Genomic DNA, 25,909 nt, shown 5'->3' with positions numbered 1-25,909 from the left:
AAAACCCAAAACCAGTGAAGTTGGCAGTGTCACGCCCATGGGATCAGGTTTTGTTTTTGTCAAGTTTGGTTTTATTTTTTGGACACTCAGTTCCTGTTCCTGCACTTCCTTGTTTTCTTTGTTACCATACCAACTCATTAGTTTTCACCTTGTCCTCATGTCACGCCCCTGTCCGCATGTCCTACACCTGTTTGTAATTATCATAGCTATTATTTAAACCGGAAGTTGCCAGGAAGTCTGCCTGGCGACTTTATTCCTCAACTGCCTTCATGCCATACCATTGCTGTATTATCGTTTTGTCCATGCCATGTAAGTTTTTGGGGGTTTTTTGGTCACAGTTATTGAGTTTTGTGTTTCATGCCTTTGTGCTAGTTTTTGTTTTCAGTAGTCTAGTTTGTTCTCCGCCCTCGTGCGCGCCTTTTGTTTGCTTCCTTTGTTTGTAGTTTGTTAGTATAAGTAAAAATGTACTTACATTCATGTCTCGCTCGTGCCAATTTTCCTTTGCATTGGAAAAAAAAACTATACCATAGTCCAAGTCGTGACAGGCAGGTTGTGTAATTCGTAAATAAAAACAAAATTCAATGATTTGCAAATCCTTCTCAACTTATATTCAATTGAATAGACTGCAAAGACAAGATACTTAATGTGTGAACTGAGAAACGTATTATTATTTTTTTGCAAATAATTATTAACTTGTAATTTAAAGGCAGCAACACATTGCCAAAAAGTTAGCACAGGGGCATTTTTACCACTTTGTTACAGGGCCTTTCCTTTTAACAACACTCAGTAAACGTTTGGGAACTGAAGAGACCAATTTTTGAAGCTTTTCAGGTGGATTTATTTACCATTCTTGCTTGATGTGTAAGTTACCCATACCTGGGCCACTAACACACCCCCATACTATCACACATGCTTGCTTTTCAACTTTGCGCCTATAACAACCCCTCAGGGTCCTACAGACCCCTCTTTGGTCTGTAGGACAGTTTTCAAAAAACAATGTGAAATGTGGACTCGCCAGACCACAGAACACTTTTCCACTTTGCATCAGTCCATCTTAGATTAGCTCGGGCCCGGCGAAGCCAGCAGCGTTTCTGGGTGTTGTTGATAAATGGCTTTGGCTTTGCATATCCTTTACACACTAGTGTCGCTTTTGTGTACCGCCTGAGGGATGGAAGCTCCGTAATATCATCGCTAACGTGGAATGATTTCTCCATATTCTCTGAACTTTTTGATGATAATACGGACCGTAGATGGTGAAATCCCTAAATTCCTTGCAGTAGCTGGTTGAGAAATGTTGTTTTTAAACTGTCGGACAATTTTCTCATGCATTTTGTTCACAAAGTGGTGACCCTCGCCCCGTCCCTGTTTGTGAATTTCATGGAAGCTGCTTTTGCACCCACCTGTTCCCAATTAGCCTGTTCACTTGTGGGATGTTCCAAATAAGTGGACTGGACTCTCACTATTATGTTAGATCCAGTATGGACTGGACTTTCACAATATTATGCTAGTCCCACTCGACGTGCATTGTATCCAGGGGATCCGAGGGGGGCGGGTGGGGGGTTGGTCACCCACATCTGCAGTCCTCTCCAAGGTTTCTCATAGTCATTCACATTGATATCGCTCTGGGTTGTGAGTTTTTCCTTGCCTTTAAACTGATGATGTCATTGTGGCTTGTGCAGCCCTTTGAGACACTTGTGATTTAGGGCTATATAAATGGTGGAGGGGGGGGGTTGGTCACCCACATCTGCAGTCCTCTCCAAGGTTTCTCACAGTCATTCACATTGACATCCCATTGGGTTGTGAGTTTTTCCTTGCCTTTAAGCCAAGGATGTCATTGTGGCTTGTGCAGCCCTTTGAGACACTTGTGATTTAAGGCTATATAAATGGGGGAGGGGGGGTTGGTCACCCACAACTGCAGTCCTCTCCAAGGTTTCTCATAGTCATTCACAATGACATCCCACTGGGTTATGAGTTTTTCCTTGCCCTTAAACCGAGGATGTCGTTGTGGTTTGTGCAGCCCTTTGAGACACTCGGATTTAGGGCTATATAAATAAACATTGATGGATTGAAACATTGAAGTGTTTGATGAGCATTCCTCAACTTTCTCAGTCTTTTTTTCCACTTGTGCCAGCTTTTTTGAAACAGGTTGCAGGCATCAAATGATATTATTAATATTTGTAAAAAATAACAAAAGTTTTCCAGTTCGGACGTTAAATATCTTGTCTTTGCAGTGTATTTTATTGAATATATGTTGAAAAGGATTTGCAAATAATTGTATTTTGTTTTTATTTACGATTTACGCAACTTGCCAACTTCTCTGGTTTTTGGGTTTTTTGCTCTGCATGCGTTGTAAAATGTTGCTACTCAGCCGCTTTGACAATTTTCTTACTGTTTACTATCGACTCATCAGTGTTATTAATGCTGAATCGGCAGTTTTCTGCTCACTGCTATTACATCATAACCAAATAGATACTTTTCACTTTCTCATACACTCTAGAACATTATTAAAGTAAAAGAAACACGTTGGGGGAAGTTGGAGGGTGAATCATTTTGCAATGCAGCCTGCTGAAAATGATGGAAAGCGCCACTCAAGCCAGGAACTGAAACTGTAGTCAATGTTGGAATAAACACTAGACACATTTTAAGATATTCAACCCTAAACTGGATAGTGCACGCCTCAAATTTGTCACGTTTCATGTGTCAGGTAAACCGAGACAAGCAGGGCCATTTGAATCCCTGTTCTCCATATGAGTTTGCATGTGTTTTGTTATGTTACTTAGCAACAGACACTGTGGGCAACGTTGGAATTGCCACAAGACACATTTTAAGACATTCGACCCTAAAGTGGATAGTGTCACGTTTCATGTGTCTGGTAAAACGCGACGAATAGGGCCAAATGAATCCCTGTCCTCCATATATGAGTTTGTATTTGTTTGTTATTTTACTTAGCAACAGACACTGTGGGTAACGTTGGAATTGCCACAAGACACATTTTAAGACATTCGACCCTAAAGTGGATAGTGCACGCCCCAAATTTGTCACGTTTTATGTGTCAGGTAAACCGAGACAAACAGGGCCATATGAATCCCTGTTCTCCATATGAGTTTGCATGTGTTTTGTTATGTTACTTAGCAACTGACACTGTGGGCAACGTTGGAATTGCCACAAGACACATTTTAAGACATTCGACCCTAAAGTGGATAGTGTCACGTTTCATGTGTCTGGTAAAACGCGACGAATAGGGCCAAATGAATCCCTGTCCTCCATATATGAGTTTGTATTTGTTTGTTATGTTACTTAGCAACAGACAATGTGGTCAACGTTGTAATTGCCACTAGACACATTTTAAGACATTCAACTCTAAAGTGGATAGTGCACGCCTCAAATTTGTCACGTTTTATGTGTCAGGTAAACCGAGACAAACAGGGCCATATGAATCCCTGTTCTCCATATGAGTTTGCATGTGTTTTGTTATGTTACTTAGCAACTGACACTGTGGGCAACGTTGGAATTGCCACAAGAAACATTTTAAGACATTCGACCCTAAAGTGGATAGTGTCACGTTTCATGTGTCTGGTAAAACGCCACGAATAGGGCCAAATGAATCCCTGTCCTCCATATATGAGTTTGTATTTGTTTGTTATGTTACTTAGCAACATACACTGTGGTCAACGTTGTAATTGCCACAAGACACATTTTAAGATATTCAACTCTAAAGTGGATAGTGCACACCTCAAATTTGTCACGTTTTATGTGTCAGGTAAACCGAGACAAACAGGGCCATATGAATCCCTGTTCTCCATATGAGTTTGCATGTGTTTTGTTATGTTACTTAGCAACTGACACTGTGGGCAACGTTGGAATTGCCACAAGACACATTTTAAGACATTCAACCCTAAAGTGGATAGTGTCACGTTTCATGTGTCTGGTAAAACGCGACGAATAGGGCCAAATGAATCCCTGTCCTCCATATATGAGTTGGTATTTGTTTGTTATGTTACTCAGCAACAGACACTGTGGTCAACGTTGTAATTGCCACAAGACACATTTTAAGATATTCAACTCTAAACTGGATTGTGCACGCCCCAAATTTGTCACGTTTCATGTGTCAGGTAAAATGCGATGAATAGAGCCAACTCAATATGAGTTGGCATTTGTTTTTTCTGTTACTTGTACTTGTTAAATTTTACTTGTATCAAACTTTTCTCATAGCTTTTGCGTGAAATGCTGCCCCCTACTGTTTTGGAGTGTAACATTTCTAGCACCAAATTACAAAGCTTTAAAATCATATCAAAATAATGAACTCACAGTGAAGACTCTCTCGGGCTCGCCTTTGGCCTTCCAGTTGGTGTCGTGGACTCGGCGCAGGACCATCCACGCCTCGTCATGTCGAGCGCTCTTAAATAGATGACATTGCATGTTTATAAAAAAAATGGCCATTTCTTCATTTATGTGTTATTTGTTACAATAAGGCAACCCTTACTTTTTGTTGACAATGAGAAGAAAGAAATAATAAAATAGTGGAAATCTCTGATGTTTCCCCAAAAAGATTTACGTTGGGGGTTATTAAAAACTAAAATATCTACATACGTTAGCTTCATCAAAGCCTAAGTTATCTCCGATGTTTCCCGAAAAATGTACTTTAGGTTTATTAAAAACTAAAATATGTACGCACGTTAGCTTTATCAAAGTCTAGCTTATCACCGATGTTTCCCGAACAGATGTATGTTGGATTTATTAAAAACTAAAATATCTACGTATGTTAGCATCATCACAGACCAGCTTATCCCCGATGTTTCCCCGAAAAGATGTACATTGGGTTTGTTAAAAACTAAAATATCTACGTACGTTAGCTTCATCATAGACTAGCTTATCTCAGATTTTTCACAAGATGTACTTTGGGTTTATTAAAAACTAAAATATCTACATACGTTAGCTTCATCAAAGACTAGCTTATCTCCGATGTTTCCCGAAAAATGTACTGTAGGTTTATTAAAAACTAAAATATGAACGCACGTTAGCTTCATCAAAGCCTAGCTTATCACCGATGTTTCCCGAACAGATGTACGTTTTATTTATTAAAAACTGAAATATCTACGTATATTAGCGTCATCACAGACCAGCTCATCCCCGATGTTTCCCCGAAAAGATGTACATTGGGTTTGTTAAAAACTAAAATATCTACGTACGTTAGCTTCATCATAGACTAACTTATCTCAGATTTTTCACAACAAGATGTACGTTGGGTTTTTTAAAAACTAAAATATCTACGTATGTTAGCTTTATCAAAAACTATCTTATCTACGATATTTCCTGAAAAGATATAAGTTGTGTTTATCAAAAACTAAAATACCTACGTACGTTAGCTTCATCATAGACTAGCTTATCTCAGATTTTTCACAACAAGATGTACGTTGGGTTTATTAAAAACTAAAATATCTACATACGTTAGCTTCATCAAAGACTAGCTTATCTCCGATATTTCCCGAAAAATTTACTTTAGGTTTATTAAAAACTAAAATATGTACGCACATTAGCTTCATCGAAGCCTAAATTATCTTCGATGTTTCCCGAACAGATGTATGTTGGATTATTTAAAAACTAAAATATCTACGTACGTTAGCGTCATCACAGACCAGCTTATCCCCGATGTTTCCCCGAAAAGATGTACATTGGGTTTGTTAAAAACTAAAATATCTACGTATGTTAGCTTTATCAAAAACTATCTTATCTACGATATTTCCTGAAAAGATATAAGTTGTGTTTATTAAAAACTAAAATATCTATGTACGTTAGCTTCATCAAAGATTAACTTGTCTCTGATGTTTCCCGAAAATATGTACGTTGGGTTTATTAAAAACTAAACTAAAATATCTACATACTTTATCTTCATCAAAGACAAGCTTATCTCTGATGTTTATTAAAAACTAAAATATCTACAAACATTAGCTTCATTAAAGAGTAGCTTATCTCTGATGTTTCCCGAACAGATGTATGTTGGATTTAATAAAAACTAAAATATATATGTACGTTAGCTTCATCAAAGACTAGCTTATCTCTGATATTTCCCAAAAAGATTGGGGGTTATTAAAAACTAAAATATCTACGTACGTTAGCTTCATGGAAGCCTAAGTTATCTCCGATGTTTTCCGAACAGATGTACGTTGAGTTTATTAAAAATTAAAATATATATGTACGTTAGCTTCATTAAAGAGTAGCTTGTCACTGATGATTCCCGAAAAGATGTACGTTGGGTTCATTAAAAAATAAAATATTTATATACGTTAGCTTCATCAAAGACGATGTTATCTCTGATTTTTCACAAAAATATATACTTTGGGTTTATTAAAAACAAAAATATCTACATATATTAGCATCTTCAAAACCCAGCTAGTCTCCGATGTTTCCCGAAAATATGTATGTTAGGTATATTAAAAACTAAAATATCTACGTCCAATAGCTTCATCAAAGACTAGCTTATCTCCTTTTTTTCCCCTAACAGATGTATGTTGGATTTAATAAAAACTAAAATATATATACACGTTAGCTTCATCAAAGAATAGCTTATCTCCGATGTTTCCCGAAAAATGTACTTTAGGTTTATTAAAAACTAAAATATCTTCGTACGTTAGCTTCATCAAACACTAATTTATCTCAGATGTTACCTGAAAAGATGTACGTTGGGTTTATTAAAAAACAAAATGTTTACATACGTTAGCTTTATCAAAGATTACCTTATCTCTGATTTTTCACAAAAAGATATAGGTTGGGATTATTAAAAACTAAAATATCTACGTATGTTTGCTTCATCAAAAACTAGCTTATCTTAGATATTTCCCGAAAAGATTTACCTTGGGTTTATTAGAAACTAAAATATCTACGTACGTTAGCTTCATCAAAGATCAGCTTACATCCGATGTTTCCCGAACAGATGTATGTTGGATTTAATAAAAACTAAAATATATATGTACAATATATATGTATGTTAGCTTCATCAAAGACTAGCTTTTCTCCGATGTTTCCCGAAAAATGTACTTTAGGTTTATTAAAAACTAAAATATCTACGTACATTAGCTTCAGCAAAGCATAGCTTATCTCCGATGTTTCCCAAACAGACATGTGTTGAATTTAATAAAAACTTAAATATGTATGTATATATATTTACGTTAGCTTCAGCATGGACGAGCTTATCTCCGATGTTTCCCCGAGGAGATGTACATTGGGTTTATTAAAAACTAAAATATCTACTTACGTTAGCTTCATCAAAGACTAGCTTTTAACGCCGATATTTCCCGAAAAATGTACATTGGGTTTCTTAAAAACTAAAATATCTACGCACATTAGCTTCATCAAAGACCAGCTTATCTCCGATGTTTCCCGAAAAAGATGTACGTTAGGTTTTTAAAAAAATGTAATATCTACGTACGTTAGCTTAGTCAAAAACTAAATTATCTCCTATGTTAAAGGTATGCAATTTCATGCGGTGCACTTATTTATTTTTTCCGTCAAAATGGGGAAAAAAAGAATACATTTAGTAAGAAAAGATGTGGTACTTTATTGACGCATTGATTTGTGTATATTTAAAAGTATTTTTCATACATTACACTTACTCAGTGGCCTAGTGGTTAGAGTGTCCGCCCTGAGATTGGTAGGTCGTGAGTTCAAACCCCGGCTGAGTCACACCAAAGACTATAAAAATGGGAGCCATTACCTCCCTGCTTGGAACTCAGCATCAAGGCTTGGAATTTGGGGGTTAAATCACCAAAAATAATTCCTGGGCGCGGCCATCGCTGCTGCTCACTGCTCCCCTCACCTCTCATGGGGTTGAATGCAGAAAAAAAAATTGCCACTTATAGTGTGTGTGTGACTATCATTGCTACTTTAATTTTAACTTAAACCTTATAAGTTCACCAACGCGGTGCCCGTGAGCACCAGGTAGCCCGTAAGGACCAGATGAGTCACCCGCTGGCCTGTTCTAAAAATAGCTCAAATAACAGCACTTACCAGTGAGCTGCCTCTATTTTTTAAATTGTATTTATTTACTAGCAAGCTGGTCTCGCTTTGCTCGACATTTTTAATTCTAAGAGAGACAAAACTCAAATAGAATTTGAAAATCCAAGAAAATATTTTAAAAACTTGGTCTTCACTTGTTTAAATAAATTCATTTATTTTTTTACTTTGCTTTTATAACTTTCAGAAAGACAATTTTAGAGAAAAAATACAAACTTAAAAATGATTTTAGGATTTTTAAACACATATACCTTTTTACCTTTTAAATTCTTTCCTCTTCTTTCCTGAAAATTTAAATCAATGTTCAAGTATTTTATTTTGTTTTTTTATTGTAAAGAATAATAAATACATTTTAATTCAGTCATTTTAGCTTCTGTTTTTTTGACGAAGAATATTTGTGAAATATTTCTTCATACTTACTATGATTAAAATTCCAAAAAAATATTCTGGAAAATCTAGAAAATCTGTAGAATCAAATTTAAATCTCATTTCAAAGTCTTTTGAATTTCTTTTAAAATTTTTGTTCTGGAAAATCTCAAAGAAATAATGATTTGTCTTTGTTAGAAATATAGCTTGGTCCAATTTGTAAAATATTCTAACAAAGTGCAGATTGGATTTTAACCTATTTAAAACATGTCATCAAAATTCTAAAATTAATCTTAATCAGGAAAAATTACTAATGATGTTCCATAAATTATTTCTTAAAATTTTTCAAAAAGATTCGAATTAGCTAGTTTTTCTCTTCATTTTTTCGGTTGAATTTTGAATTTTAAAGAGTCGAAATTGAAGATAAACTATGTTTCAAAAATTAATTTTCATTTTTTTCTTGTTTTCTCCTCTTTTAAACCGTTCAATTAAGTGTTGTTTTTTTATCGTTTATTCTCTACAAAAAAAACTTCCGTAAAAGGAAAAAAAATGTATGACGGAATGACAGACAGAAATACCCATTTTTTTTTATATATGTAGATTTATTTTTAAAGGTAAATTGAGCAATTTGGCTATTTCTGGCAATTTATTTAAGTGTGTATCAAACTGGTAGCCCTTCGCATTAATCAATACCCAAGAAGTAGCTCTTGCTTTCAAAAAGGTTGCTGAAGTGAATTATATTTATATAGCACTTTTTCTCTAGTGACTCAAAGCACTTTACATAGTGAAACCCAATATCTAAGTTACATTTTTTTTTTCAAACCAGTGTGGGTGGCACTGGGAGCAGGTGGGTAAAGTGTCTTGCCCAAGGACACAACGGCAGTGACTAGGATGGCAGAAGCGGGGATTGAACCTGCAACCCTCAAGTTGCTGGCACGGCCGCTCTACCAACCGAGCTATACCGCCCCCTGATGGTGACCTCTGATCTAGAGATTTAAACCTTGAATAATAATACAAAATAATAATACTGAATAATGACACATTTTTTTAGATTTTTTGGACCAAAACACTCCCCTGAGTGGAGGCCCAAATGTATATTTTTTTGTACATATATTGGTTTTTAACATAAGAAATATCAAAATGACCCCCGCTTGCTTTGATTTTTCAGTGTGCGGCTCTCAGTGGAAAAAGTTTGGACACCCCTGCTTTAGATGATTTGCACGACTTCTAATGAAGGAAATTACTTGGATTTTTTTTTTTGCCCGTTTTTTTTCTTTGTCCGACTTTTTGTACCAAGTGACCCGTGAGTACTGACGGAGTATTAGACAAATACGTGTATTTATGTACTCGTGTGGCCCTCGGTGCAGCCCGGTATGCAGTTGTGTAAGAGCCCTTGTATTTGTCACACACTGATCCCAGACCACCATGTGGTTAGGGGCCTGACAATGTCCTGGATGAGACCCGCCTCGGGTGCGTGGCGTTCCGCTGACGGCTTAGCGAGCCGTCGCTAACCTTGGCTTAGCGAGGGGATGTTGCTTTGACGGATGCTGACTGGTAAGGGAGCGTTTTTTTCTAAACGGAAGGGAAGGGTAGTGGGTTACAGTATCGTTTTTTCCAGTGTCGGACCTCCAGGAGGAATCGAGGACTTTCCGGCATGAAGATGACGCCGACCAGCGCGGCCATGACGGGGAAGAGACACACCAGGATGAAGATTCTCCAGCTGTGCATCTGGAACTCGGTGCCGATGGAAAAACCCCAACCTGGGACGAGGAAAGCCAAGGTTAAAAGGATTGCGTGGTGATGAGCATTTATCCTTATACAAAACCCAAAACCAGTGAAGTTGGCAACTTGTGTAAATGGTAAATGAAAACAGAATACAATTGCAAATAAAACGTTTGGGAACTGAGGAGACCCATTTTTGAAGCTTTTCAGGTGGATTTCTTTCCCATTCTTGCTTAAAGTACAGCTTAAGTTGTTCAACAGTCTCCGTTTTGGTATTGTAGGCTTCATAATGTGCCACACATTATCAGTAGGAGACAAGTCTGGACTACAGGCAGGCCACTGTCTAGTACCCGCACTATTTTACTACGAAGTTGAAAAGTTGTCCTACTGAAATAAGCAGGGGCGTCCCTGATAACGTTGCTTGGATTGCTCCAAAACCTGTATCTACCTTTCAGCCTTCACAGATGAGTAAGTTACCCATGCTTTGGGCACTAATACACCCTCATACCATCACACATGCTGGCTTTTCAACTTTGCACCTATAACAATCCGGACGGTTATTTTCTTCTCTGTTCCGGAGGACACGGCGTTCACAGTTTCCAAAAGCAATTTGAAATGTGGACTTGCCAGACCACAGAACACTTTCCTACTTTGAATCAGTCCATCTTAGATGAGCATCGGGCCCAACGGAGCCGGCGGCGTTTCTGGGTGTTGTTTATAAATGGCTTTCGCTTTGTAGAGTAGAGTTTTAACTTGCACTTACAGATGTAGCGACCAACTGTCATTGCTGACAGTGTTTTTCCGAAGTCTTCCTGAGGCCATGTGGTGATATCCTTTACACACTGATGTCGGTTTTTGATGCAGTACTGCCTGAGGGATGGATGGTCTGTAATATCATCACTTACGTGCAGTGATTTCTCCAGATTCTCTGAACCTTTTGATGATATTATGAACCGTAGATAGTGAAATCCCTAAATGAGAAATTTTGTTCTTAAACTGTTCGACGAAATGTCTAATATTTTGAAGAAAACATGCATGTTAGCTTCATCAGAAATAATCTTTTCTTAGCTGTTTCCAAAAATACTTAGGTTGGGTTTCTTGTAAAGTAAAATATCTACGTATGTTGACTTTGTCAAAGACTAAATTATCTCTTACGTTTACGAAAAAATGCGTCCGGTTTATTGAGCTGAAATGTCTACAATTTTTAAGAAAACATGCATGTTAGCTACATCAAAAACTATCTTATCTTATATGTTTCCGAAAATACGTACGTTAAATTTATTGAAAACTGAAATATTTAAGTATGATTGCTTTGTCAAAGACTAAGTTATCTCAAACGTTTACAAAAAGATGAAAGTTCGGATTACTCAAGTGGACTATGAAATATCTACGTATGTTAGCTTCGTCAAAGACTACTCTTTTACGCTTACGAAAAAATGCGTCCGGTTTATTGAGCTGAAATGTGTACAATTTTTAAGAAAACATGCATGTTGGCTACATCAAAAACTATCTTATCTTATATGTTTCCGAAAACACGTACGTTAAATTTATTGAAAACTAAAATTTGTAAGTATGATTGCTTTGTCCAAGACTGAGTTATCTCAAATGTTTACAAAGAGATGAAAGTTCGGTTTACTCAATTGGACTATGAAATATCTACGTATGTTAGCTTCGTCAAAGACTACTCTTTTACGTTTACGAAAAAATGCGTCCGGTTTATTAAGCTGAAATGTGTACATTTTTTAAGAAAACATGCATTTTAGCTTCATCAAAAACTATCTAATTTTAAATGTTTCGATGGGAGACGTGTCTGGACTACAGGCAGGCCACAGTCTAGTACCCATTCTCTTTTACTACGAAGCCACGCATTGTCTTGCTGAAATAAGCGGGGGCGTCCATGATAATGTTGCTTGTATGGCAACATATGTTGCTCCAAACCAATTCAGCATGAATAGAGCCTTCACAGATGAATAAGTTACCCATGCTTTGGGCACTAATAGACCCTCATACCATCACACATGCTGGCTTTTCAACTTTGCACCTATAACAATCCGGATGGTTATTTTCCTTTGCTCCGGAGGACACGGCGTCAGCAGTTTTCAAAAAAAATTTGAAATGTGGACTTGTCAGACAACAGAACACTTTCCCACTTTGCATAAGTCCATCTTAGATGAGCATCGGGCCCAACGGAGCCAGCGGCAGTTTCTGGGTGTTGTTGATAAATGGCTTTCGCTTTGTAGAGTAGAGTTTTAACCTGCACTTACAGATGCAGCGACCAACTGTAGTTACTGACAGTGGTTTTCTGAAGTGTTCCTGAGACCATGAGGTGATATCCTTTACACACAGATGTCGGTTTTTAATGCAGTACCGCCTGAGGGATGGAAGGTCTGTAATATCATGGCTTACGTGCAGTGATTTCTCCAGATTCTCTGAACCTTTTGATGATATTATGGACCGTAGATAGTGAAATCCCTAAATGAGAAATGTTCTTAAATTGTTTGACGAAATGTCTAATATTTTGAAGAAAACATGCGTGTTAGCTTCATCAGAAATAATCTTTTCTTAGCTGTTTCCGAAAATACTCAGGTTGGGTTTCTTGTAAAGTAAAATATCTACGTATGTTGACTTTGTCAAAGACTAAATTATCTCTTACGTTTACGAAAAAATGCGTCCGGTTTATTGAGCTGAAATGTCTACAATTTTTAAGAAAACATGCATGTTAGCTACATCAAAAACTATCTAATCTTATATGTTTCCGAAAATACGTACGTTAAATTTATTGAAAACTGAAATATTTAAGTATGATTGCTTTGTCAAAGACTAAGTTATCTCAAACGTTTACAAAAAGATGAAAGTTCGGATTACTCAACTGGACTATGAAATATCTACATATGTTAGCTTCGTCAAAGACTACTCTTTTACGTTTACGAAAAAATGCGTCCGGTTTATTGAGCTGAAATGTGTACAATTTTTAAGAAAACATGCATGTTGGCTACATCAAAAACTATCTTATCTTATATGTTTCCGAAAACACGTACGTTAAATTTATTGAAAACTAAAATTTGTAAGTATGATTGCTTTGTCCAAGACTAAGTTATCTCAAATGTTTACAAAGAGATGAAAGTTCGGTTTACTCAATTGGACTATGAAATATCTATGTATGTTAGCTTCGTCAAAGACTACTCTTTTACGTTTACGAAAAAATGCGTCCGGTTTATTAAGCTGAAATGTGTACATTTTTTAAGAAAACATGCATTTTAGCTTCATCAAAAACTATCTAATTTTAAATGTTTCGATGGGAGACGTGTCTGGACTACAGGCAGGCCACAGTCTAGTACCCATTCTCTTTTACTACGAAGCCACGCATTGTCTTGCTGAAATAAGCGGGGGCGTCCATGATAATGTTGCTTGTATGGCAACATATGTTGCTCCAAACCAATTCAGCATGAATAGAGCCTTCACAGATGAATAAGTTACCCATGCTTTGGGCACTAATACACCCTCATACCATCACACATGCTGGCTTTTCAACTTTGCACCTATAACAATCCGGATGGTTATTTTCCTTTGCTCCGGAGGACACGGCGTCAGCAGTTTTCAAAAAAAAATTGAAATGTGGACTTGTCAGACAACAGAACACTTTCCCACTTTGCATAAGTCCATCTTAGATGAGCATCGGGCCCAACGGAGCCAGCGGCAGTTTCTGGGTGTTGTTGATAAATGGCTTTCGCTTTGTAGAGTAGAGTTTTAACTTGCACTTACAGATGCAGCGACCAACTGTAGTTACTGACAGTGGTTTTCTGAAGTGTTCCTGGGACCATGAGGTGATATCCTTTACACACTGATGTCGGTTTTTAATGCAGTACCGCCTGAGGGATGGAAGGTCTGTAATATCATGGCTTACGTGCAGTGATTTCTCCAGATTCTCTGAACCTTTTGATGATATTATGGACTCTAGATGGTGAAATACGTACGTTAAATTGATTGAAAAGTAAAATATCTACGTATGTTAGCTAGGTCTAAACTAAATAGACGTATGTTTGGTTGATGGAAGATTTCCAGGGTTACCGTAGTGTGGGATGATTCCCCAGGCGGTGAAAGAAGCGTACAGGCCTCCCAGCATCCAGAACATGCAGAGCCAGCTCAGATGTTCGCCTCGTTTGTCCATCTGCAGGAACTCCGTGAAGTACGTGTACACGATGGGGATGGAGCCGCCGATTCTGCAACCAGAAGCCCAAAAGATGGCGTTCAAAGCGCTCGTCGTCCGGTCAAAGTAAGACTTCAGCTGGGAAGAATTAACTGCACGTCTGCTTTGGCTTAGTGTTAACCCATGCGATACCTATAAAAGGCCACCAGGTGATACCTTACTACTGTTCCGTCCCTCCTTTACACGTCTTCAAAAGTTTTACTTTGCTCGACTTTGATTTAAACGTATTTCAAAAGTACTTAAAATGACTGATTATATATTGTTTAAGTCTGGAACACATTACAGAATTGACCTGAAGTCACGTAGGGATTGGTGCCAAATTCGGCACTTTTCCACAAAATACAAACCCTGTTTCCATTTGAGTTGGGAAATTGTGTTAGATGTAAATATAAACGGAATACAATGATTTGCAAATCCTTTTCAACCCATATTCAGTTGAAATATACTACAAAGATAAGATATTTGATGTTCAAACTCATAAACTTTAATTTTTTTGGGGCAAATAATAATTAACTTACAATTTCATGGCTGCAATACGTTCCAAAGTAGTTGGGAAAGGGCATGTTCACCACTGTGTTACATCACCTTTTCTTTTAACAACACTCAATAAACATTTGGGAACTGAGGAAACTAATTGTTGAAGCTTTGAAAGTGGAATTCTTTCCCATTCTTGTTTTATGTAGAGCTTCAGTCGTTCATAATGTGCCACACATTTTTGATGGGAGACAGGTCTGGACTGCAGGCGGGCCAGGAAAGTACACGCACTCTTTTTTTACGAAGCCACGCTGTTGTAACACGTGCTGAATGTGGCTTGGCATTGTCCTGCTGAAATAAGCAGGGGCGTCCATGAAAAAGACGACGCTTAGATGGCAGCATACGTTGTTCCAAAACCTGTATGTACCTTTCAGCATTAATGGTGCCTTCACAGATGTGTAAGTTACCCATGCCTTGGCCACTAATGCACCCCCATACCATCACAGATGCTGGCTTTTGAAATTTGTGTCGATAACAGTCTGGATGGTTGGCTTCCCCCTTTGGTCCGGATGACGCGATGTCAAATATTTCCAAAAACAATTTGAAATGTGGACTCGTCATACCACAGAAAACTTTTCCACTTTGCATCAGTCCATCTTAGATTATCTCAGGCCCAGAGAAACCGGCGGCGTTTCTGGATGTTGTTGATAAATGGCTTTTGCTTTGCATAGTAGAGCTTTAACTTGCACCTACAGATGTAGCGACAAACTGTATTTAGTGACAGTGGTTTTCTGAAGTGTTCCGGAGCCCATGTGGTGATATCCTTTAGAGACTGATGTTAGTTTTTGATACAGTGCCGTCCAAATCGAAGGTCACGGTCATTCAATGTTGGTTTCCGGCCATATCGCTTACGTGGAGTGATTTCTCCAGATTCTCTGAACCTTTTGATGATATCATGGAGCGTAGATGTTGAAATCCCTAAATTTCTTGCAATTGCACTTTGAGAAACGTTGTTCTTAAACTGTTTGACTATTTGCTCACACAGTTGTGGACAAAGGGGTGTACCTCGCCCCATCCTTTCTTGTGAAAGACTGAGCATTTTTTGGGAGGCTGTTTTTATACCCAATCATGGCACCCACCTGTTCCCAATTAGCCTGCACACCTGTGGGATGTTCTACATAAGTGTTTGATGAACATTCCGCAACTTTATCAGTATTTATTGCCACCTTTCCCAACTTCCTTGTCACGTGTTGCTGGCATGAAATTCTAAAGTTAATGATTATTTGCAAAAAAAAAAAATGTTTATCAGTTTGAACATCAAATATGTTGTCTTTGTAGCATATTCAACTGAATATGGGTTGAAAATTATTTGCAAATTATTGTATTTCGTTTATATTTACATACAACACAATTTCCCAACTCATATGGAAACGGGGTTTGTATACCAAGTGAATTGGTACTACCGAGAACCAATTCACGTCAAATCCACCCTTACTTTAACCGTTTGGATACCTGCTGTCACGTGGCGGAAAACAGGCGTATTCTTAGCTGACTGCCTCGAAGTAATGTTTTGCATGCCAACAAAGCAAGCATGCCTGACAGAAAGCACTCAAAAGTAAGGCTTCACTTTTTGAAAATGTGCTAACTTGATGCAATTGATTGACTGAGACTTTTATTAGTAGATTGCACAGTACAGTACATATTGCGTACAGTTGACCACTGAATGGTAGCACCCGAATACGTTTTTCAACTCGCTTAAGTCGCGGTCCACGTTAAGCAATTCATGCCATTTACATGCATTAGCGATTTTACATGGCAATTTCGACACCTCCAAAGTTGGCCTTGAAGCTAAAATCAAGACGTACACTCCAATCAAACGGCTGGGGTGTAAAAGGTACAATACTTACAGTATAAACACTTTGTAGGGCGCGACAAAAGATGACTGGCACGTCCAACCTAATGGCAAAGACTACTTCCTGACTGCGGCATCACACTTAAATGAATGCATACTTTCAAATGAGACTGTAGGAAGATCGGTATGTATGTATGCATGCATATATATACTGTATATATATATATATATATATCTATATATATAGATATATATATATATATATATATATGTATGTTTGCATATGTACGTGTGTATATGTATGCGAATATATGTATGCATATATATGTGCATATATGTATGCATATATATATATGTTTGCATATATATGTGTATATGTATGCGTAAAATATGTTTGCATATGTGTGTGTATATGTATGCATATACTGCATATACACTGTATATGTATGTGTATATATATATGTATGTATGTACAGTATATATACATGCATATATGTATATATATGTGTGTGTATATATATAAACACACACATCATATATATACATTTATACATAAATATGCATATATATATATATATATATATATATACACACACACGTTTATGTATATATGTATGTATAAATGTATATTATTATATTTTTAATTTTGCTGAGGCTAAAATTAGAATGTGCATAAAAAAACAGCTCCCAAATGATTGGGTCACAGGTGGGAGTCGGTTTTCATGGTTCACTTAAAAAAAGCTGTTTAGAAGACTCTATTCGTTCATGAATGTCACATCTCCAGTACATGTACTTTATGGACATTATTAACTCTATTTTCAGCTGTTTATGCAGTAGACTGCTAAAGGTTAATAGCTAACAACCCAGAGCTGTCTGAGTCATGCAGGACAAAATGCACATTTTCTATAAATAAAGAAATATGTTCATTTGTGGAAGTCGCTGCAGTAAAGATCACATTGTGGAAGAAACGATGTGCGAAATCAAATGTCAAGGCTGCAAAAATAATTATTTCCATGCAAATGAACTTTTTTTTCACCAACTCAAGCGGCGGTTTTATTTTTACGGCCAAAAGGTCAGAGCCGAAATGTAAAAATCTCCTCTCTCACCCGAAGCCGGAGCAGAACCTGAAGAAGAGGAAGAAGCCGTAGCTCTGAGCGAAGCAGGACAGGAAGGAGAAGACCAGGTCGATGCTCAGGACGTAGATCAGGCACTTCCTGCGGCCCATCTTGTCACACAGACCCCCCCACACCAGGGCGCCCACCATCATGGCCACGTACACCAGCAGGCCTGCCGACAAAGTAGGTAGAGTTTGTCACACAACATGCACCAGGACACAGGCAGCATGATAACAATGCCAAATACACAATAAGAAAGGACAATGGCGTCCAATGATAATCATAATAATGCTCACTTTTCTGCATGATTTTATTATTGTAATCATGCAGATTATATGAAATTTCAAATATATTTTTTAGTTCAATACTAAATATTCTTAATGTGTCTGTGTGTGTATAGATATGTATACACACACACACATATATATATAGTATGTATGTATATATGTATGTTTATATATGTATGTATATATGTATGTATATTCTGCGATGAGGTGTTGACTCGTCCAGAGTGAACCCCGCCTACCGCCCGAATGCAGCTGAGAGAGGCTCCAGCACCTCACGCAAACCCTAAAGGGACACGCGGTAGAGAAAGGACGTGTATATATATATATATATATATACAGTGGGGCGAAAAAGTATTTAGTCAGCCAGCGATTGTGCAAGTTCTCCCACTTAAAATGATGACAGAGGTCTGTAATTTTCATCATAGGTACACTTCAACTGTGAGAGACAGAATGGGAAAAAAAATCCAGGAATTCACATTGTAGGAATTTTCAAGATTTTATTTGTAAATTATGGTGGAAAATAAGTATTTGGTCAACCATTCAAAGCTGTCACTGATGGAAGGAGGGTTTTGGCTCCAAATCTCACGATACATGGCCCCATTCATTCTTTCCTTAACACGGATCAATCGTCCTGTCCCCTTAGCAGAAAAAGAGCCCCAAAGCATGATGCTTCCACCCCATGTTTCACAGTAGGTATGGTGTTCTTGGGATGCAACTCAGTATTCTTCTTCCTCCAAACACGACCAGTTGAGTTTATACCAAAATGGATACATGGATGATACAGCAGAGGATTGGGAGAATGTCATGTGGTCAGATGAAACCAAAATAGAACTTTTTACATACATACATGTATGTATGTATGTATGTATGTATGTGTGTATATATATGTATATATATATATTTTATATATGTATATAGGTATATTTGTATTTATGTACATATGTGTATATATGTGTATATATATACATGTATATATGTGTGTATATATATATATATGTACACATGTGTATTTATATATATATATACACACATATATACATGTATATATATACACATGTGTATATATGTATATATATATATATATATATATATATATATATATATGCATATATACACATGTGTGTATATATATATATATATATATATATATATATATATATATATATGTACACATTTGTATTTATATATATATACACACATATACATGTATATATATATATATATATATATGCATATATACACATGTGTATATATATATATATATATATATATATATGTACACATGTGTATTTATATATATATACACACATATACATGTATATATATATATATATATATATATATACACGTGTATATATATACACACATATATACATGTGTATATATATACACATGTGTATATATGTATATATATATATATATATGTGTGTGGATGTATATATGCATGTATATATGTGTATGTATTTATATATGTTCAATATGTATATGTGTGTGTACATACATATATATGTATATATGTACACGTGTATATATATATACATATATACACATGTGTATATATATAAATATATACACATGTGTATATATATACATGTATATATGTGTGTATATTTATGTATATATATATATATGTGTGGATGTATATATGTATATATGCATGTATATATGTGTATGTATTTATATATGTTCAATATGTATATGTGTTTATATGTATATATATATATATATACGAATGATTATTACATGTAACTATTTTATTTAATTTCTTCAACTTTGTTTCACTCTGATTTAATTTTATTAGCAAGTTAGTCATCATAGTGTGATTTTTTTCATTTATAAGACCAATTAGACAATAAAGAATGTTTTTTGCTTATTGAGATAATATTTATTGCAAATTACCCAATAACATGCCGTAATTATCTTAACTGTTTAAATATATATATATAAATTAAATAAGAATTATCATAATATTTCATTATTGTTGTGTTGATCTATTTGGATTTATTTTTATTTTATTTTATTTATCATCCAGAACTAATTAGGTGTATTTAATGTATTTTTTCCAATTATTATTAGTATTAGTATTAGTATTATTTAAATTCCTCTGCCGAACTTAGATATTAGCTTTTATAGGTGAAGAGTAGCAAACAATATACCAATACTTTTTTTTACTCACCTACTAATAATAGCTTGGATTTATATATAGTTAACAGTTTAAAGTCATATTGCTCATTTGTTTTTTTAAAGTATCATCATCATCATTTATTTGTATTCCTTTCATGAAAATGCATATTTACAAGCCACGTACAATTGACACTTTCATTGTTTTTTTCTTATACATTTCCATGATCAGAAAGGAGCAGATGGAAGAATAATATTCTTATATTTATCTGCCCCTTTTTTTTTAACACAAATTACAGTATTTTAGATGACTTTATAACTGTTCCCTCCACCAACACCCAAACTCCAACATACTTTTCCATTTTCCTTTAAGCGCTTTCACAATGACACGTCCAATCTAAATCAAAACTCAGTTTGATATAATTCCAGTTTTCTCTTTTTATAACTCTTTTTAAATACAAAGTTGGAAGCGTGTCTTAATGAAATTAAACAATGGATGTCCGCTAACTTTCTGCAACTTAACGCCAAAAAAACGGAAATACTGATTATCGGTCCTGCTAGACACCGACCTCTATTTAATAATACAACTTTAACATTTGACAACCAAATAATAAAACAAGGTGACTCGGTAAAAAATCTGGGTATTATCTTCGACCCAACTCTCTCCTTTGAGTCACACATTAAAAGCGTTACTAAAACAGCCTTCTTTCATCTCCGTAATATCGCTAAAATTCGCTCCATTTTGTCCACTAAAGACGCTGAGATCATTATCCATGCGTTTGTTACGTCTCGTCTCGATTACTGTAACGTATTATTTTCGGGTCTCCCCATGTCTAGCATTAAAAGATTACAGTTGGTACAAAATGCGGCTGCTAGACTTTTGACAAGAACAAGAAAGTTTGATCACATTACGCCTGTACTGTATATACCTTTATATACATATATACATACATACAGTATATACCTATACTGGCTCACCTGCACTGGCTTCCTGTGCACTTAAGATGTGACTTTAAGGTTTTACTACTTAGGTATAAAATACTACACGGTCTAGCTCCATCCTATCTTGCCGATTGTATTGTACCATATGTCCCGGCAAGAAATCTGCGTTCAAAGGACTCCGGCTTGTTAGTGATTCCCAAAGCCCAAAAAAAGTCTGCGGGCTATAGAGCGTTTTCCGTTCGGGCTCCAGTACTCTGGAATGCCCTCCTGGTAACAGTTCGAGATGCCACCTCAGTAGAAGCATTTAAGTCTCACCTTAAAACTCATTTGTATACTCTAGCCTTTAAATAGACTCCCTTTTTAGACCAGTTGATCTGCCGTTTCTTTTCTTTTTCTTCTATGTCCCCCCCTCCCTTGTGGAGGGGGTCCGGTCCGATGACCATGGATGAAGTACTGGCTGTCCAGAGTCGAGACCCAGGATGGACCGCTCGCCTGTGTATCGATTGGGGACATCTCTACGCTGCTGATCCGCCTCCGCTTGAGATGGTCTCCTGTGGACGGGACTCTCGTTGCTGTCTTGGATCCGCTTTGAACTGAACTCTCGCGGCTGTGTTGGATCCATTATGGATTGAACTTTCACAGTATCATGTTAGACCCGCTCGACATCCATTGCTTTCGGTCCCCTAGAGGGGGGGGGGGGGGGGGTTGCCCACATCTGAGGTCCTCTCCAAGGTTTCTCATAGTCAGCATTGTTTTCCTTGCCCTTTTGTGGGTTCTTCCGAGGATGTCGTAGTTGTAATGATTTGTGCAGTCCTTTGAGACATTTGTGATTTGGGGCTATATAAATAAACATTGATTGATGGATTGAAAGATATTCTTACAGCTTTTTAAGTCTTTGTTTAGAGAATTCCATGCTTTCACACCAACAACAGACAAGCACATTTGTTTCAAATTTGTTGGCGCTCTTGGATGTTTAAAGTCATACGGCCTTCTGTGGTTCTCATTTTCAGATGTGAACACAAATAACTTTTGTATGTTGGCCCTGCGATGAGGTGGCGACTTGTCCAGGGTGTACCCCGCCTTCCGCCTGATTGTAGCTGAGATAGGCGCCAGCGCCCCCCGCAACCCCGAAAGGGAATAAGCGGTAGAAAATGGATGGATGGATGGATGTCGGGCTTCACGGTGGCAGAGGGGTTAGTGCGTCTGCCTCACAATACTAAGTCCCTGCAGTCCAGGGTTCAAATCCAGGCTCGGGATCTTTCTGTGTGGAGTTTGCATGTTCTCCCCGTGAATGCGTGGGTTCCCTCCGGGTACTCCGGCTTCCTCCCACTTCCAAAGACATGCACCTGGGGATAGGTTGATTGGCAACACTAAATTGGCCTTAGTGTGTGAATGTGAGTGTGAATGTTGTCTGTCTATCTGTGTTGGCCCTGTGATGAGGTGGCGACTTGTCCAGGGTGTACCCCGCCTTCCGCCCGATTGTAGCTGAGATAGGCGCCAGCGCCCCCCGCGACCCCGAAAGGGAATAAGCGGTAGAAAATGGATGGATGGATGGATGTCCTTAAGTATTCTAATGTTGACCTGAGACAGCATCAAGTAGCAATACTGTTCATCGCCACAAGGGGACCCCCTTGACCCTTCTATGAAAGCAGATAAATGCAAAAAAAAAACAACCCAAAACCATCTTTGATATTATGTACAGTATGGTTTTTTTTTTGTTTTTTTTTACAGTGACTTGATATAGAATGATGAATATTCATAGAGTGCCGCCACATTTGCACAAATGTGAAAAGTAATAAAGGTCGGGGTCATTTGGAGGCTCGCTGTAAAAACATCGAAGTTCCCGGACGCTCACTTTGTTTGGCGGCGGGGGGAAATGTGTTTTGTGGCGCTCAGGGTTCGTTAAATGCCGCCTCACTCGCTTTCCCACTCAGCGTGGCGTGCCAGCAAGTCGGCCATTTCAGTTTCAGCCCTGGACAACGAGCGGCCGTGTCGGCCATTACTGCCCCGAGGGGATTAGAAAAAAAACATCATGCAAGTCCTTTTCATGCCTGCGGCTGATTGAATAGATCAATATCCCCGCCGTCGGGGCTTCAAGCAGCGGGCATCTTCTCCAAAACCTTTGCCGGATCTCCCGCCTGCGCCGTGTTTTACTACGCGGCCCTAATTACAGCACGGCCTAAGCAGCTTAGCGGCACGTGGAGACATAGTGTGCACCTTCCCCGTGGATTAGTGCCGCGCTCCACACGCCACAGGTGGGGAACCTTCCTCTAAAAAGTCCATTTTCTAACTTTAATGATGATTCGGAGTGCACGGAAAAAAGAGCAAAATTGCGCAATACGGCCGCAAGTGAAAAATCTACCCGTCGTATTCGACTCTGATCTTAGTTTTATACCACATATAATAACAAAACTACAAACCCCGTTTCCATATGAGTTGGGAAATTGTGTTTGATGTAAATATAAACAGAATACAATGATTGGCAAATCCTTTTCAAGCCATATTCAGTTGAATATGCTACAAAGACAACATATTTGATGTTCAAACTGATAAACTTGTTTTTTTCCCCAAATAATCATTAACTTTAGAATTTGATGCCAGCAACACGTGACAAAGAAGTTGGGAATGGCAGCAATAAATACTGATAAAGATGAGGAATGCTCATCAAACACTTATTTGGAACATCCCACAGGTGTGCAGGCTAATTGGGAACAGGTGGGTGCCATGATTGGCTATTAAAACAGCTTCCCAAAAGATGCTCAGTCTTTCACAAGAAAGGATGGGGCGAGGTACACCCCTTTGTCCACAACTGTGTGAGCAAATAGTCAAACAGTTTAAGAACAACCTTTCTCAAAGTGCAATTGCAAGAAATTTAGGGATTTCAACATCTATGGTTCATAATATCATCAAAAGGTTCAGAGAATCTGGAGAAATCCCTCCACGTAAGCGGCATGGCCGGAAACCAACATTAAATGACCGTGAGCTTTGATCCCTCAGACGGCACTGTATCAAAAACCGACATCAATCTCTAAAGGATATCACCACATGGGCTCAGGAACACTTCAGAAAACCACTGTCACTAAATACAGTTGGTCGCTACATCTGTTAGTGCAAGTTAAAGCTCTACTATGCAAAGCGAAAGCCATTTATCAACAACATCCAGAAACGCCGCCGGCTTCTCTGGGCCCAAGATCATCTAAGATGGACTGATGCAAAGTGGAAAAATGTTCTTTGGTCTGACGAGTCCACATTTCAAATGTTTTTTGGGAAATATTCAACATCGTGTCATCCGGACCAAAGGGGAAGTGAACCGTCCAGACTGTTATCGACGCAAAGTTCAAAAGCCAGCATGTGTGATGGTATGGGGGTGCATTAGTGCCCAAGGCATGGGTAACTTACACATGTGTGATGGTATGGGGGTGCATTAGTGCCCAAGGCATGGGTAACTTACACATCTGTGAAGGCACCATTAATGCTGAAAGGTACATACAGGTTTTGGAACAACATATGCTGCCATCTAAGCGCTGTCTTTTTCATGGACGCCCCTGCTTATTTCAGCAAGACAATGCCAAGCCACATTCAGCACGTGTTACAACAGCGTGGCTTCGTAAAAAAAAGAGTGCGGGTGTCTCCCATCAAAAATCTATGACGCATTATTAGGCGTAAAATACGACAGCGGAGACCCCGGACTGTTGAACGACTGAAGCTCGACATAAAACAAGAATGGGAAAGAATTCCACTTTCAAAGCTTCAACAATTAGTTTCCTCAGTTCCCAAACATTTATTGAGTGTTGTTAAAAGAAAATGCTATGTAACACAGTGGTGAACATGCCCTTTCCCAATTACTTTGGCACGTGTTGCAGCCATGAAATTCTAAGTTATTATTTGAAAAAACAAATACATTTTATGAGTTTGAACATCAAATATGTTGTCTTTGTAGCATATTCAACTGAATATGGGTTGAAAAGGATTTTCAAATCATTGTATTCTGTTTATATTTACATCTAACACAATTTCCCAACTCATATGGAAACGGGGTTTGTACACCATATTGCCAAAAGTATTTGGCCACCTTTCTTGTCTCACATATGAACTTGAAGTGCCATCCTATTCCTTAACCCATAGGGTTCAATATGATGTCAGTCCACCTTTTTCAGCTATTACAGCTTCAACTCTTCTGGGAAGGCTGTCCACAAGGTTGCAGAGTGTGTTTATAGGAATTTTCCAGCACTCTTCCAAAGGCGCATTGGTGAGGTCACACACTGATGTTGGTGGAGAAGGCCTGGCTCTCAGTCTCCGTTTTAATACATCCTAAAAGTGTTCTATTGAGTCCAGGTCAGGACTCTGACCAGGCCAGTCAAGTTCATCCCCACCAGACTGTGTCATCCATACCTTTGTGGACTTTGCTTTGTGCACTGGTGCACAGTCATGTTGGAAGAAGAAGGGGCCCGCTCTAAACTGTTCCCACAAGGTTGGTAGCATGGAATTGTCCAAAATGTTTTGGTATCCCAAACTTCCTTTCACTGGAACTAAGGGACCAAGCCCAACTCCTGGAAAAACAACCCCACACCATAATTCCTCCTCCACCAAATTCCACACTCGGCACAATGCAGTCCGAAATGTAGCGTTCTCCTGGCAACCTCCAAACCCTGACTCGTCCATTAGATTGCCAGATGGAAAATGAAATTAAATGAATCAAGGTACTCTGGAATGCCCTCCCGATAACAGTTCGAGATGCTACCTCAGTAGAAGCATTTAAGTCTCACCTTAAAACTCATCCGTATACTCTGGCCTTTAAATAGACTCCCTTTTT

The 25,909-nt window shown here is 37.8% G+C and overlaps 1 protein-coding gene across 1 annotated transcript in view; it reads right to left on the bottom strand.

Annotated features, from left to right (window-relative positions):
• Window positions 1-4,277: 4,277 nt before the first annotated feature.
• The window catches only part of LOC133535419 (synaptic vesicle glycoprotein 2B-like), a 51,193-nt gene continuing 29,561 nt past the window's right edge, over window positions 4,278-25,909 (bottom strand). The window contains exons 3-6 of the mRNA XM_061875247.1: window positions 17,738-17,918; window positions 14,167-14,318; window positions 10,003-10,136; window positions 4,278-4,398 (exon numbers count right to left, since the gene is read on the bottom strand). Of these exons, the coding sequence (XP_061731231.1) occupies window positions 4,291-4,398; window positions 10,003-10,136; window positions 14,167-14,318; window positions 17,738-17,918 (575 nt within the window). The 3' untranslated portion in view covers window positions 4,278-4,290. The remainder of the gene's footprint in view (window positions 4,399-10,002; window positions 10,137-14,166; window positions 14,319-17,737; window positions 17,919-25,909) is intronic.

This window comes from Nerophis ophidion, linkage group LG02, assembly GCF_033978795.1.
Source record: "Nerophis ophidion isolate RoL-2023_Sa linkage group LG02, RoL_Noph_v1.0, whole genome shotgun sequence".
NCBI lineage: Eukaryota > Metazoa > Chordata > Actinopteri > Syngnathiformes > Syngnathidae > Nerophis > Nerophis ophidion.
The sequence above is the reverse complement of the archived record's forward strand: the minus strand, read 5'-3'. Positions and strand labels throughout refer to the sequence as shown.